The 15,848-nt window shown below is 39.1% G+C and overlaps 3 protein-coding genes across 12 annotated transcripts in view; all 3 read left to right on the top strand.

Annotated features, from left to right (window-relative positions):
* Window positions 1-116: 116 nt before the first annotated feature.
* LOC144530440 (LITAF domain-containing protein-like) lies at window positions 117-5,618 on the top strand. Its single transcript, XM_078270020.1, has 5 exons — window positions 117-249; window positions 2,041-2,197; window positions 3,624-3,656; window positions 4,719-4,863; window positions 5,241-5,618. Exons 2-5 carry the CDS (start codon window positions 2,056-2,058, stop codon window positions 5,344-5,346), a joined length of 426 nt encoding a protein of 141 aa, XP_078126146.1. The 5' UTR covers window positions 117-249; window positions 2,041-2,055; the 3' UTR covers window positions 5,347-5,618.
* Window positions 5,619-7,728: 2,110 nt separating this feature from the next.
* LOC144529540 (interferon-induced protein 44-like) lies at window positions 7,729-10,702 on the top strand. 3 transcript variants are annotated; one of them, XM_078268669.1, is made up of 9 exons: window positions 7,762-7,844; window positions 8,003-8,056; window positions 8,510-8,577; window positions 8,700-8,733; window positions 8,986-9,175; window positions 9,246-9,398; window positions 9,555-9,726; window positions 9,807-9,907; window positions 10,049-10,702. In XM_078268669.1, exons 3-9 carry the CDS (start codon window positions 8,520-8,522, stop codon window positions 10,238-10,240), a joined length of 900 nt encoding a protein of 299 aa, XP_078124795.1. In that variant the 5' UTR covers window positions 7,762-7,844; window positions 8,003-8,056; window positions 8,510-8,519; the 3' UTR covers window positions 10,241-10,702. The 3 variants fall into 3 exon arrangements, with proteins under 3 accessions (XP_078124793.1, XP_078124795.1, XP_078124794.1); XM_078268667.1 differs by lacking the exon at window positions 8,003-8,056 and having other exon boundaries at window positions 7,729-7,844; XM_078268668.1 differs by lacking the exons at window positions 7,762-7,844; window positions 8,003-8,056 and adding an exon at window positions 8,079-8,341.
* A 498-nt stretch (window positions 10,703-11,200) lies between these two features.
* Window positions 11,201-15,848, top strand: part of spag9a (sperm associated antigen 9a) — a 31,561-nt gene continuing 26,913 nt past the window's right edge. For 3 of the 8 annotated variants that reach the window (XM_078268658.1, XM_078268662.1, XM_078268660.1), the window contains exon 1: window positions 11,201-11,929. In XM_078268658.1, the coding sequence (XP_078124784.1) occupies window positions 11,630-11,929 (300 nt within the window). In that variant the 5' untranslated portion in view covers window positions 11,201-11,629. The remainder of the gene's footprint in view (window positions 11,930-15,848) is intronic. The other 5 variants (XM_078268659.1, XM_078268664.1, XM_078268665.1 and 2 more) reach the window with 4 other exon arrangements.

The following is a 15,848-nucleotide window of genomic DNA, read 5'->3' on the forward strand; positions in this document are numbered from 1 at the left end:
TCACTATTTGAACAATATTATTAAACACTGTAATAATATTTAGTTTATTTTCTGTGGATCCACCCAGTCACATGGAATAAAAGGGAGAGAGGAGGGGGAGGAATCAGAGAGTTGTAGGACTGAAACAGTCCACCCATTACATTGTAAGACATACAGGAAATACCTGAAATATCTGTCTCCGATCAAAACTCTCTCAGTTTGACTGTGTCCAATTGCCTCTCTCGGTACCAGGCAGCTACAGGAGAAAGGGTGCGTAACTCTTTTATTTTGATTTAAAGTAACATGTAGGTAAATCATGAAATGTAAAATAGATTTTTTTTTTAGCTATATAATGATCAGCTGCTGTTGCCATTGTGTTAAAGTTATCAGCTTTGTGTTTGTACTATATATGAATTTGGGTGTTATCCTAACTTAGTTGTTGATGTTATTATTCCACCACTGCATAGAACAGATGCAAAGAATATGAAAATAGTGCATTTTTCCTGTCAGACATTGGTGATGTAACCTTTTTCCAGCCACCCTGTCCAAACAAAACAGGGTGAGGCTCAAGTCCAGTGCTGTGGTGTTTTAATGCGTGTGGCTCATGTTGCTCTAATTGATTTAGGGTCGATTTATGATGAGACAGGAAGTCTTGCGGGGACTGACGGGGCCTGTTCACTATGAGCGAGGCCCACCAGCATACATTCTGGCACTACGTTATTCCATATTATCAAAATACAGCACTAACGTATGTCGATTTGCATCCCTGAAAACTCAGGACAAGTACAGAGCAACATTATCGGAGCAAAGCACACAGGCTCTATTGTCCTACGCCTCTCACACTAGGCAAATGACTAATAAAGTAAATTGCTGCCATGAACCAAGAGCTACTGTATTAATACTACAATTTCTTTAAAGCTACTCTCAGTTTTCCCTAGTGTTGGAAAGTAGCTAAGTACACTTTCTCAAGTACTGTACTGAAGGCAGGGGTGGTTCTACATTGAATTACCATTATTGAAATATTATTGAAGTACTTGTAACGTACTTGAGTTACTTCTACCTCACTGCATTTCAGAAGCAGATATTGTACATTTTACTCCACTATGCATATAGTTAATAGTTATTTTACAGGTTACATGCAACTTGTAACATATGATGCACTATGATGAAACTACTAACAACAGTTAATATTAGCTACAGATACAACAACTGAAAGCTGCTTCTTCATTAATGCATCAGCAACACTAATATCATGTTACTGCCCAATAATACTTTGTCACTTTAATCATGTTCAAAAAAATATTCTTGTGGTATTGTTACTTTTACTTAAGGCAATTAAAAATATATATTTTTATAAAAGCAATGTATCAAGTGACAATGTGAAAGGGGTTGCTCATTGTGATCAGCACCAAACAGCAGACAGACACAGTTACCAGCTAGGAAACATGATGAGCATTTAGCAGCAAAAGAACCAAATGTTTCTCTCAGGAATTGGTAGTGCGAATGTTGTTCACAGTGGTGTGGGTTGTGAAGAGGATGTGGAATTGTGTCATGTCAGTTAGAACACGGAAGTGTTCAGTGCTTTGCTTCCTCCTGCTGATGTTCAATCAAAAAAACTCAGCTAAGCTTAATTAAGTCTAACTTGATAATTTCTTAAAAACATATTATAGATATTAATGGAAATGTTTGTGAGGCGTAACTGTAACACTCTTTTTTTTCTTCTAAATTTGATGAACTGAAACAAACTGAAATAAAACCATGCCAATCTGTAGGTATGGTGAAGGGTATGTGATGATGTGGGGCTATTTTAATTCCAAAGACCAAGGGAACTTTATCAGGATGATGATAAATTTGATGAAATATTTTTTTCTTTGGCTGCATTTCTAACCAAATCTGCTCCAGTTTGTATTTTAAAAAAAGCATACACTTTCACTATCATTTCCTCATAGCTATTACTATGTAATGAAAAGTGTACAAATACCGTTTGTACTTTTTGTGGCAGTGCTGATTAAACCTGAATGCCAGTTGAAAAAATTAATAATACACATTTCTAATATGCAGTTAAGATTTCTGAAGATGGAAAAAGGATACCCACCAGAGGATTCGGCTCCACCATATCCTGGGCCACCTATAAACTACGGGGGTGCCGTGCAGCAGCCAGGGATGTACCCTCAGCCGGGCTTCTCCCCTGCAGCGCCTCCACCTGTTTACCAGGGAGGTCTGTGTCTGCCTGGCTAAGAGATGATACAGTTCAAACAAACAGGAATTTTAGGAATCCAGGGTTTGTGTCTCGTGTGAAACCAAAAGTCAACTATCACTTTTTGAATTAAACCGAGTTTTAAGGACTTTAGTCCGTGACGCATCGGCGTCTGTGACATCATGTTACGTCCTCATTTTAGTATTTTTACGTGACTCAATTTAAGCCAATCACTGATGTACTTATCCTATTTAAGTATTTTTGTTGCCCAAACTTAACTAGTTCCATTTCACAGCATAGACTGTATATGAAGATGGATGACGCCTCTCCATTCCTTCCACTGTACAAAAGTGAAGCCAAAATATCTCAGATTTGGCAGCCATCTTGTATGTTTGGAGCAAGAGAACTCCCGATCAACAGTAGTGATCGGGAGTAGAGCAGCAATATCGAAGTCCCGCCCTTACAATCGCGAGTTAATAACAGCTGTCAATCATGACGTTTCATCCCATTTTTATAGCATTAAGTAACTAATTAAAACCAAACTTGTCAGAAAAATTAACACTTAAAATGCCCATATTATGAAAAAAACACTTTTTCTGGGATTTGGGGTGTTATTTTGTGTCTCTGGTGCTTCCACACGCATACAAACTTGGAAAAAAAACATCCGTGCTGTTTTGAGTGAGATACGGTTTCTGAATGTGTCCTGCCTTCAGTCTCCGGGTGAGCTGTTCAAAATCGGCAGGGAGGTGGCTAACCGTAGCATGCTAGCTCATTTTGAATGGCAAATTTATAACCTATACTGCAGTTAGCCACCAGGGAGCGATCCAAATGTTTCGGCTTCACTCATACAGTCCATACATGTGCATCACCAACTGGTTAAAAGCTACTGCCATTACTTTAAATTGAACGGTCACATGATTAAAGTTTCCACCGCATTCATGTGTTACAGTCCCAATGTTTAAAGGAGAATTCCGGCCAATTTTACGTTAATCTTGCTCGCTATAGCTATGTGAGTACTTTTGATCGGTGTATCTTATCTTAGCTCAGTGGAAGCTTGTACACGTAGCTGCAGCAACTCCATTTTGCAATTACCGATCCAGGTCGGGTTTTTTTCTATCGAAAGTACTCGCATAGCTATAGCGATCAAGATTAACGTAAAAATTGGCCGGAATTCTCTTTTAAAACGGCAAATGTGCGGCAGCAAATACAATGGTCATATACTGTATATCGTTTGGGGAGCCATTGACAATCCACCTATTCTGTCCTTTAGATATGAGAATGTCTTGTTTGTATCACCTGTGAGAAACATATCCATAAATGATGTCTACATAACCACACTTGCATGTATACATGTATTACAGGCAGTAATGTTATGGTAAGTGATTTATGGAAATCTTTTCTGAATTGTCCTTCCCTGCTTTGGTAAACTGTGTGTTTTATCTGGCAGGTCCTCCGCCCCTTGCTGCACCTGTCACAACAGGTGAGATGGCTGAGACAATACTTTCTCATGTAAAAGACAATACATATGCACCATTTCTCACCACATGTTAACAAACACACATTTACACCCTGCACGTAAAAACACATCTGTGAAGACACACCTGTGAGCACACAATTGTGAACACACATCTGTGAACAGACCGCCAATGTGTTTCAGTTCTGTTTGTAAAGTGAGAACTGCCTCTGCAAACTATCCAAAGGTCAGAGGGTGAAGTCCTCTGTCTCCTACCAAAGGGATCTGAAGAATAGCCCATTTGTAGCTTCTGTGCATAACAAAACGCTATTGTTCACTTTTTCTTCTTCTGGTGAATAGTCACATTTTGAGTATTGCTTGTAACAGACGAGTATCCTGAGTATATTATACTTCTTCACATGGTCTCCACATGTGAAAAACACTAAAACACGTCATGTGAACTGTGGGCTTCTCACATGGACATTAATTTATATGTTGTATGTTACACTGTTTGTCTGTCAATGACAGTTTCCCACTACACAATGAGAAAAATCTGAGCTGTCCTTTACTGTGGAACCCTCTATGTTGGGATTCCTCAATAACTTAAATTATAGGACAGGTACCATAGACAGACAGAAACAAAACAGAAACTCCATAAATTAAATTACAGTTGTTGTACTATTGGCAGCCTCTGCTGGTCTTGTTGAGTCAGTGCAGTCAGTACATTTTTATCCTCAAATCTGGTGGTAACGTCCCAAAGTGGAAAAACTACAGAAACAACCAAAATGTCCAACAAGCTGACCACAACAGTTTTATTAAATAATAATAAAAATAAATTTCTTTATACAATTGGGCCCTTCTTTGTAATGTGTTTTTCCTCTGCAAGGGGTTAGGGATGGAAGTGCTTTAACACTGTCCAAACTATGCACACACTAGCTAATGTCACCTTCTACGAAGTGTCTAGACTAGGATGTTTTCAATTGCAGTGGTTACAAGCAAATACTGACAAAGATTCAACATTTAATACAGAGACAAAAGAATAAGGAGACAAATTTTTTACTTTTTGTGTTGTGCATTTATCATCCTCAGTCACTCAAATGATAGTAACGCCTGCACTACATGATGTCCCGGGACAAACTTTGTGTCCCTACTGCCAGCAGACGGTCATCACCAAGACAGAACACACAGCAGGCCTGATGACCTGGGCCATCTGTGGTGGCCTCACCCTCTTTGGGTAAAAACAACCTTTTGGATAGAAACTTACTACACGTCTAGTTTATGGTTGTTTGTATCTTGGATAAAATATATAATAATAATAATAATAATACATTTTATTTATGGGTGCCTTTCTGGACACTCAAGGTCACCTTAAAAGATAATAAAATAGTAATAATAATAGCAAAAACAAACAGAACATTAAGTACAGATGAATGGTGATCATGTTGGATATGCCAATGTGAAAAAAATTGTTTTCAAGCGGATTTTGAAAAGGGAAAGTGAGTTAATGTTGCGAATGTCTGAAACTATACAGGACATGGTACACTCTGTCACAAATTATTATAATTTTGGGAACACAAATGGAAAGTTACAATTCTTTGTTTCCTCCCACAGGTGTTTTCTTTGCTGTTGTATCCCGTTCTGTATTGATTCCTGCCAAGATGTGGAGCACCGCTGTCCTAACTGCAACAATGTCATCTACATATACAAGCGAATGTGAAAGTGACTGTAAATGAAGGAGAAGGCCTCAATGCTTATCTGTAGCCTTAACTTGATCTACAACATCTTTTTATACTGATTAAAATTATGATATTAAATGCACCTATACTGAAATTGTCACTGTCATTTTATGACTCTTTTACGTTATAATTTCAATGCTAATCAAATATATGATGAGGCATCACACTGTGGCTATTACTGTATATTCAGCAAGCATTTGTAGTTCATTAAACAAGGGATATAAATGCCAATAAAAAAAATTTTTTTATTTCAGCTGTCTGCAGTATTATGAGTTGTCCAGTGGTGAATCCAGTTGGTTGCTTGGTGTTTTACATTTTCTGCTGCATCATTTCATGTTTTCTCACTGCCCAGTCTTTTCTCATTGTGCTTCATAGTTTGTCATTCATTGTTTGACTAATTATTCCCCTGTCATTTGTTTTTCTTTTAAAAGAAAGGCATTTGTTCAATGTTCTGTTTTATCCTCTCTCAGAAGAGGGTCAACGAGACAGATTACAGTCATGCTAGCTCCTCTGTGAGGCTGCACACAGCGGTGCTTGGAGCTAAATGCTCATATTAGCATGTGAACATATTCACAGTAAAAATGCTAACATGTTAATGTTTAGAAGGTAGGCTATAATAAGGTTTACCATGTTCAACTTTTGAGTTTAGCATGTTAGCATGCTAACATTAAAGGTGCAGTAGGTAAGACTTATAAAACTAACTTTCTGTCATATTTGCTGAAACTGACCCTATGTTCCAGTAGTACTACATGAAGCAGGTAATTAAAATCAGGGTCATTTTCTCATAGACTTGGCAAGCAATGGAGGTGCCCCCTGCTGGAAAGTAGATAGAATGCAGGTTTAAGGCACTTCTGCATAGACCTTTTTCACAGCAGACATGTTGCTTAGTATACTGTCATTTGGTGGGTCTTTCAGAAATCATTGCAGTAATGCTGTTTTAATCCTGAAATTGCTCACGATTTGAACATTTCAAATATAAAATATATAAACATATAATATATTTAAATATATAACATTTTAAATGGACATGCTTAAAAAAGTGGAAATTTCAGTTTAATTGTGCATGTGTCAGTCGAAGTGTAAACATTAAAAGAAGTTGAGATGTAAATTGGAGTGTAATCACTAAAACAGACAAACTCTCTGTTAAACAACACAAAATAGCAGCAGGGGAACTGTTATTTGAAGAATGAGAGATGAAAGAAAAGAATGAGCTGAAGAAAACAAGGCGTTTGGTGATATAGTGTCATGTGACATATTGACATGTAAGGGATACAACCGTTTAATTGTCGTGGGAAGTGTAAAAAGCATGTTTTTAAACAAAGTAATGAGACAGTTGAATCTCCTGTGAGCGTGTGGTGTTACCCACTCTAGGTTTGAACATTCCGTTCAATTTATGTATATCATAGAGGGTCTCAAATGTATGTTGTTTATAACAGCTCCAAAGATGTTGGATCAAGTTATGGGGCCTGAAGAAGTCTGAATGGTGTTCATACTTCAGCTGTGACTTGCAACTTGTAGGGGGTTCAGTGAAGCATTGAGCAGGCAAACTCCACAGAAACATGGACATGTGTCTGACACTGGTTTGAGATACTGCTTTTGAGATACTGCAGACATTAAGAAGAAGACAGTGGTGTAGTTTAATGTATTGTAGTGGGTATACTGTACTATGTATATATATTGGCCAGCATCTGCCTTTGGTAGAGGGGGGGGGGGCATATCATAGTGGGGGGTCTGGGTGTCCTCCCTCCTCCTTTTTGAGCATCAACATTTTCTGTATTCGGATACACTTTTATGAACCAATTTACGTTGGAAATACCTTTATTTTGTGTAGAAGAAAACCACAGATGACAATTCAAAATATATCAAAAATATAATGGAAAGTATGTTGTTGTCATTGGGCATTTTTAAGTGGGTATACCTCGTATACCTGTGTATCACATGGACTACACCACTGGAAGAAGACTGGGGCAGGGTAAGATGGTAGGCAGAGGTGAAAAACTGGTTCAACATGTTGTCACTTGATGTTCACTCGTGGCATGTTTCCCAAACTCAGTCACTGGGTGGGACTGTCAAGTAATAATGAAAATATGTAACCACGTCTTCAGAGTCCAGGTAGGCCATGTACTGCTATGATGCAGGTACTGTGAATAGAGAAACCAAAGCAGACACCTGCACAATAGCTAGTTAGCTTTCTTTTGGACCTTTGGGTGTCCAATAACAGATGATACCTTAGAGTGGAGGCTGGTAATTCTGGACTTTCCAGCATCTTTTCAAAATGTACTTTTATATATGTGACGCACCCAACCACACCCTTAGGTTACATACTTGAACTGGATGACAGCTTTCAAAGAGAATCATTCTTTCAGATTAGCCAAAGGAAACCGAAAGGATGTTCAAACATTTAAAACTGCGTGGCCTCACACGATATGCACATCAATGTAGATAACACCAAACAGGCATCTAATACTACTGCATACTCGTAAGTATACTAACCATGTCTTTGCAATTTAGGAATATCAACTCATGATTAATGTAATGCTTTAAAAGCTGTGGTTTACTTCTATAGTCACATGATTTGCCAAAGTGATGATAACGAGATTGAAATATGGTATAAAAAGCTTAATTTCTCAATTTCAGTGGCATAACTTGAGTTAAACCATCACCACTTTTTCCACAGGCACATCAGCTGGGGTAAGATCTTTTTTTAATGATATCTGTACCGATAAGGTACAGATATAGGTAGATAAAGGTTTCTTAGGATGGAACAATTGAACACAAAACAAAAAATACTAGAGTGAACATGAACTAGATTAAATGTATTTTATGTAATTTCTAAACTGTATGTATAGAAATACATTCAGTGTATGTATTTATTGTCTAGCCCTCTTTCTCTTTCCCTAAGTGGCTTTGCCACTCTTGTCAGGCCACCACTGGAAATAAGAACCTGTTCTTAATGACTTGCCTGTAAAAATAAAGGTGAAATAAAAAATAAAATAAAATTTGGGTGATGCTTACCTGATACTCTTAAATGTTCTAAACTAAAAAGTCTCAAATATTCTGTTGAAATTTGGTTTGGTTTTAAGCAATAAATAATGTTCATATGAAAAAGTGATTCTTGTTTACACATTGCCTTGTTTATTGTAGCTGTTTGGCAATGGCATGGACATGGATAAAACAACTGGGCAACTCATCCCCTCTCCCACCTTCTCCTAGTAAGATACTTAGAATACGGTTGAAACTTGTAAAAATAACAGAAAAATTACACATTCTTCATGATTGTTGAAGTCATTCCCTTAAATGTGACTCGTGTATAACATCCACATGTGCACTTTAGCTTTGACTCAACAATGGAGGGACATAACATGGGGGTAAGTGATGTGCTAAGTGTGTTTAATGGCTTTTCTTGAACTAACTACCTTAAAAAAACAAAATGGCACGACTGCACACGCTCATTTGTCGAGAATGCATTTTCTGATGTAATTTAGTGTTAGTTGTCAGCCTCACTAACATGATGGTCACGGGTGTCTGTAACAACAGCAACCACAAAGTATGTGCACCATATGCAAAATAGATTTAAAGAAGTAAATCTAAAATGGAATAACCTTTTCTTAATTGAACAGCCACAAAGACCTGCAGTTTGTGAAGGATTTTCATCTTCTTAATGATGATGACCAGCTCAGAGTTCTGCTTTATGGACCCACTGGTTCTGGCAAGTCCAGCTTCATCAACTCTGTCGACAGTGCTTTACAAGGCAGAATCACTTGTCGAGCGTTGCCAGATGCAATCTATCAGGAGAGCTTCACCACAGAAGTACGAATTCACGTTGATCAGTCATTAGGTGGCACTATTGTTGTTATAACAGCTCTTTTCTGTTTTACAGTACAGAACTTTTAAAATGCAAAACGGAGGACCAGGAAAATGTTACCCCTTTGTCTTCACTGACATCATGGGCATTGAGCAAGGAACCAATAAAGGAGTTGGTGTGGAAGACATCAAACAAGCTTTGATGGGACACATTAGAGATGGTTACAATGTACAACTAAATTCAATAAACTTTGTTGGATTTCAGAAATACAATCCAGCTTTGTGAACTGTTTTGCATTAAACATTAAATGTACATAAAGATGAAGAAACTATTTAATGTACATGCAAAATGCATTATTTGATTTCATTTTACATTGTTTTCCAGTTCAATCCTGTCTGTAAAATATCGGAGGATGATAAAAACTACAACAAAACCCCCACTCTAAGTGACCGAGTTCATGTTCTGGTTTGTGTAATCACTGCTGACACAGTGAATATACTGAATGCTGAATCTGTGAGAAAGATGAGGGAAGTCAGACTTGCAGCTAGAAACATGGGTAAGGGTAAGGCTTCCCATTGGGCTTTCATAAATTTAATTATAAACAACATTTTGATTGAATCTGCTCTGTATCATCAGGGATTCCCCAACTGGCTATTCTCACCAAAATTGATGAAGCCTGCCCAGAGGTCAAAAGAGATATAAGGAATGTCTATAAGAGTGTGTACCTGAAGCAACAGGTAAGTCTCTATTGGTGATTTTATGTAGAGAGTTGTTATCCAAGTTGGAATACAATTTTGCTTTGCATTTTAATAATCTAACAAATAAATCTCCTTTGATCAGCATTTTCATTTTTTAAATGTCAAACTTTTTAAATGTAGATGGAAACATTAAGTGTGGGGCTGGGTATTCCACTGTACTGCATCTTTCCTGTGAAGAACTACCACTCAGAGATCGCCACAAATGATGACACTGACACACTCATACTGAGTGCACTGAGACAGATGACTAACTTTGGAAAAGACTTTTTAGACCCACATACTGCTGAGGCAAATCTTGCTTTAGCAGTGTGAAAAGAGTCGGTCTGCAAACAGGAATGGCATAAAGTGGGCTTCTGGGTTTTCATTTGCATGCACGTAATGCATATCTGCTATAAGTTGTCTTACATCTACCTTGCTAAGTAAAGTATGAACAGGCTGCATGTGTATCAGCCTGATGCAATTAAAACATACTCTCACTATGTATTTTGAGTTTTTGTATCATTAAATAATGTATTGATTCAGTTGGTAATTTTTGGTGTTAGTTAATCATGAATCTGGTGATTCGCAGGTCAAAACAAAGCTTCATGTCTCAGTTGAAACTGAACAAAATTTGGTTAACAGTGAATTTTTGAACGACTTGTTACATATCTACAGTTCAAACAGCATTTTCTATTTCAATGTTTGGACCTTATATATACAGAAACGTTGTGCTCCAGAACTGCTGTACTATAATAAATAACAAAAATAATTAAAGTTGTCATTATTTTCCTTTTATTTAATTTCTTCTATTCCATACACCTGTCTGTGTATAATGCAAACCGTTAGAAGTGATTCAGGTAGTATTATACAATAGTATACCCTAAAACTAAGCAGTACCTCCTTATGGTGACAAATAAACAAATAAAATGATTTTACGATCATTTCCATGTCTGTCTCTGGAGAGCGTGGGCCTATAATAAAGCAAAATACTATGCAAGCTTCAGGTAAAGGTGTCCCTTGAGGATGTTTAAAATAATAACTTATAAAAATGAAAATCTTTTTATGCTCTCTGGAGTTTGCCATTCCTTGACATTCACTCTCTTATGTTACGATTCAGTATTTTTCTCCAATTGGCCTAAACTCGAAAATAATTCATCGCAAATAATCTTACGTCGTAAGTATGACGTGACATCATCACGTGATCGGGTCAACAACTCAGCTGTTGTGATGGTAGCTTCATGGACCGTCGGAAATGCTGCTTTTCCAAGGCCACTTGGACGAAAATACTAATACGACTGGAAAGCTCGTGATTCTTTTACAACGTGCCAGGTGACGTCATATGCATTCATTCTCTGTGTGTAAAAGTATTATTGCATTCCTAAATATACGAAATACATAAAATAATTCTGTATTTTCGGTGTAGTTAGGCTACTTCTTCATTATGTCCGTGTAGCACCCCAAAAAAAACTATGTCGAATCTGGGAAGATGAAAGCTTTGGAAGAGCATTTGAAGGCAGCATGGGACAAGTGAGGGAAAGAGGAAGGAATCCACGTACCCAATCTTCCATCGCAATAGTCCAGCCGTGTAATGTCCTCAATGTTTAACGCTACGGCTATTTGATGAAACGAAGCTTTCAATTAAGCGGATAGCGGTCTTCATAGTGGCGGGGTGACGCGGAAGAACCCACATTAGTCCAGTTTGCTGAACGGGAGAGGACTAAAATGGAGCTGGAAGACGGAGTTGTGTACCAGGACGACCCGGGGACATCAGCGATGATGTCTGAGCGGGTATCGGGCCTGGCCAACTCCATCTACCGCGAGTTCGAGAAGCTTATCGGGAAATACGACGAGGACGTGGTGAAGGAGCTGATGCCGCTGGTCGTGGCCGTGCTGGAGAACCTGGACTCGGTGTTCGCCGAGAACCAGGAGCACGAAGTGGAGCTGGAGCTGCTGAAGGAGGACAACGAGCAGCTCATCACCCAGTACGAGCGGGAGAAAGCGCTGAGGAAACATGCAGAGGAGGTGAGTTGAATGGGGCAGGACACAAATACTGACTGGGATGGTCGCATCCTTGTGGGGAGAAATCAATGCTGCCTCAGGTGTTTGGTCCTCCCAGCATCCCTGTGCGATGAATTAACCTATACACGTGGCGGGGCAGCAACCTGCTCATTAGGGATGTAAACAAGGCATGTCACTGGTCATGGCTAACGTCAGGCTGAATGGCCCTCTCTTTGTATTGACTGTATGTTATAGCAGGATGGTCAGTGACATAATGCTGCATGGTCTTTATTATACATCCATGCGCTGTATCTCTAATCCAACAATGGGAGTTCTTACCCACCACTGCCACCAAATGCATCTCTTTAACAAGCTAAACATAACCTCTATCAAACCCATCAGCTCGCCCATTGCATCAGATAGTGAAGTCACGTCTGAGCCCTATGAGACCCTGACTGAGGAAACAGCTGAAGTGACTCAGCATTTTGAGCCATAATTATAACATACGTTTTAAAAAAAAAACACAGGGAGAAGAAGATAGGGCATGCACACAGTAGTAGCCTTCAAAATAGTCGTATAGTCACCCACATCATCACTTAATAAGATATGGTTGGCAAAAAACTGCACAGTGTATTCAGGAAACTGTCACATATACATGCAAAGCCAGTCACTCTGCATTGAGGGTCTTGGATGGCCCTGGCCCTGGAGACAGAATTTACCAAAACTGCCATTAATCGTTGAAAGCTGTTCAATATAAACTTTTATAAATCCTTTTTTACCGAATGGCATGTTGAATTGGTTGACAGAGCAAATACATTTCATGCTGTTTATCCAGTGATCACGAACTATGGTTTAAAGTCTGTATCTCTCACTTGAAGGAGTACTCCAGTAGTGTACTTCCATGAGGTTGTGGGACTTGTTAGAGACAGTTTAAAAAAAAAAATGGCCCTAATTGATGCAGCAGATTATCGATCTTGACTATTAGCCCTTTGTCTGAACTGCAACAATGGATCCCATCATTTCCCATAATGCTACTTGATAGTGTTTCACATTAATACTGTCTAATACATTAGACTGTATGCCTGGTAAATGCCCTTTAAAGTGACTATATGTAACTTTTACACGTTTCTGAAACTGTGTAATGTTCCATGTGATGATCATAAATGACCTGTAACAGCAAACGAGACTAACAGTGAAAAGAACGCTAGTTTCATATAGTTTTTATTAATGCCTCTGCCCGGGTCCGATTTTTGGCCTTGACCAACTGCCACTTTGCTCGTTTGAAAGCCATGATGTCTCTCTCTCTCTCTCATGGGTGGGCCAAATTCTCTGGGCGGGCAAAGCAGAGAAAGGGGAGCTAACCTTGCTCCTTATGACCTCATAAGAAGCAAGATTCCAGATCGGCCCATCTGAGCATTTATTTTCTCAAAGGCAGAGCAGGATACCCAGGGCTCGGTTTACACCTATCACCATTTCTAGCCACTGGGGGACCATAGGCAGGCTGGGGGAACTCATATTAATGTTACAAAACCTCATAAAGTGAAACTTTCATGCCACAGGACCTTTTTAACAGATGGAGATAATTACGGGATTGTAAATGATTCAAAAACGTCCCCGAATTGGCCCTCAGGTATAGATGTAATATGTCTATTTCATTCATAAAATAACTTTACAATGCGCAATGTGGTTGTATGTCAGTAGATACAGTAGCCGACATTAAATTACATCCCCCTTCCATTTAGCGCGGACATTTTATTCCTTTTAGTTTGCGTTTTGTGTTGGCCTACTGTTTTCTTTTCCCTTGTACCCCTGTACTTGTGTAAAGCGTCCGTGGGTTTCATGAAATGCGCTGTATAAATATAAGTTATTATTACATTGGTTGCTACAACAAACTCTTAATGCTTTGGCTTGTTACACAGTGACAGTGATAACGTTACCCGGTTTAGCTCGATAGCACGATACTTCCAGACTAGGCTAAGTTACCGTATGCAACACTTGAAATGCAACAATGCATCTGTAACTTATTCTCTTATTGCAAATGAATGATTTTCTGTCTGAGCAAAATATTTATCGCAACTATATTAACCTCCTCGGAACGCTAACTCAGTAATCTACAGTGGGCAATATAACACCGTAAAGAAAAGACCTTTACGACAGTGAGCGTCGTAAAAACACTACCGCTTTTGTCCAAAGCGGCCGCTAGAATCAACACAAACTGAAAGTTACATATCGCCACTTTAGATAAACTAAATATGAAATCAAGTTAGCATTTTGTAGCAAAAGCTGTCACTCATTACTTCAGACATTAAACAAACAAAGATTGCCAACACCCAGATATGTGTGGGTGTCTGTGTGTGTGTGTGTGTTAGGGATTTTTTTGTGTTTGGCTGGGATAATGCCTAAGATGTGTGTGATTTAGATGCATGAATTTGTCTCCAGGCCCTGAGCTTTTATATTAAAGGGCATCATAATGTGACTCAGACCTTCTGTCCCAGCTTGCTTCTTTGACTCGGGGCATCGGGACAGCAGGGACACTGGCCCAGTAGCATTGGACATGTAGACCCCTCCGCACACAGTGACGCTGAAGCAGTGTGACAGCCAGGCACACAAACACTCATACACACTGACAGTGCTACGGTATCCTTCATTGTTAAAGTTACATATCATGTCAAATATAAATGCACAGTGTTTATGGGATTGTCCTGGGAAATACTCTTTGTCCACTCTTAGAGTGAGCAGGGGTACGCTGAGCCTGTTGGAGTTATTACTTCCAGGTCGTGTGAGCCTTTGTCAGAAACACAGAGAAAGCTTCTCCCAACTTGCATTTTTGCTCCCTTTCCCTTTTTTTTTGCCTTCTTGGTTTTAAGTGTCAAATTATGTTGTCACAGACTGACCCACGCCACATTTTCAGAGTAGTAAACGGTGTCACATTTCTTTTTAGGAGGTTGTCTTCAGATAAGATTAATTGATTTTTCTTTGAGACCTTTTGCTCGCTTGGTTGCTTTTTAACCCATTGTAGTAGATTTGACACAGACACAAAATAGACCGTATCATCATCCTCACTGCTCTCTTATTGTTTCCTTCCTGTTTTTTGGGATGGGATTGCTGCTGTTGCAATTTCTTACATATATTCAGCTCTACGTTATTTAATGTTTAATTCGAAGTTTATTCCTGAATGAAAACCCTGTAGTGGCTACTTCAGATCTGCAGTAAACAAAATGCTACATATGCATAAGATTCATTTAATCTTGAGATAATTTGTCGCAGAGTTTTTTATTTTTATTTTTCAGTCATTTAGCGCAAAATAACAGACTGCTGAGCTGGCTTCAACATGTCTTTGTACATCAAACTACAGTAGGACTCATGTGTCTAGAGGAGGAAGGGCAGCCACATTAGGGCCTTGGCTTGCTCCTCTGGACAGGATGTGGACGCTGACACATGCACACTCTCCAGCTCAGAGGTCCGCCTTGAAGGAAACTGGGAGGAACTGGAATTTCCGTACGAACCATTAAATCAAGATCCTGTCCCTCTAATGCCGATTCAGACATCCACAGTCATGGTACATGTTGTGAAAAGTTACGCTGTCACCGTGGCACATGTTGTCTGTGCTATTATGTAATACACTGTGTGTGTATAGGGCTGCAACTATTGTTTAAAAAAAGACTCCAAGGCAGCACCTTCAAATGTCTTATTAAGTCTGACCAACAGCCCAGCCTCTCGTTTGAGAAGCTGCAACCAGAGACTGTTTGGCATATTTTTAACATTTTTGCCTGTAAATAACTGAAACAATTAAGTGCCAGTGAGTCTGACCAAGACCTGTGTGTGTGTGTGTGTGTGTGTGTGTGTGTGTGTGTGTGTGTGTGTGTGTGTGTGTGTGTGTGTGTGTGTGTGTGTGTGTGTGTGTGTGTGTGTGTGTGTGTGTGTGTGTGTGTGTGTGTGTGTG

This window comes from Sander vitreus, chromosome 15, assembly GCF_031162955.1.
Source record: "Sander vitreus isolate 19-12246 chromosome 15, sanVit1, whole genome shotgun sequence".
Taxonomy (NCBI): Eukaryota; Metazoa; Chordata; class Actinopteri; order Perciformes; family Percidae; genus Sander; species Sander vitreus.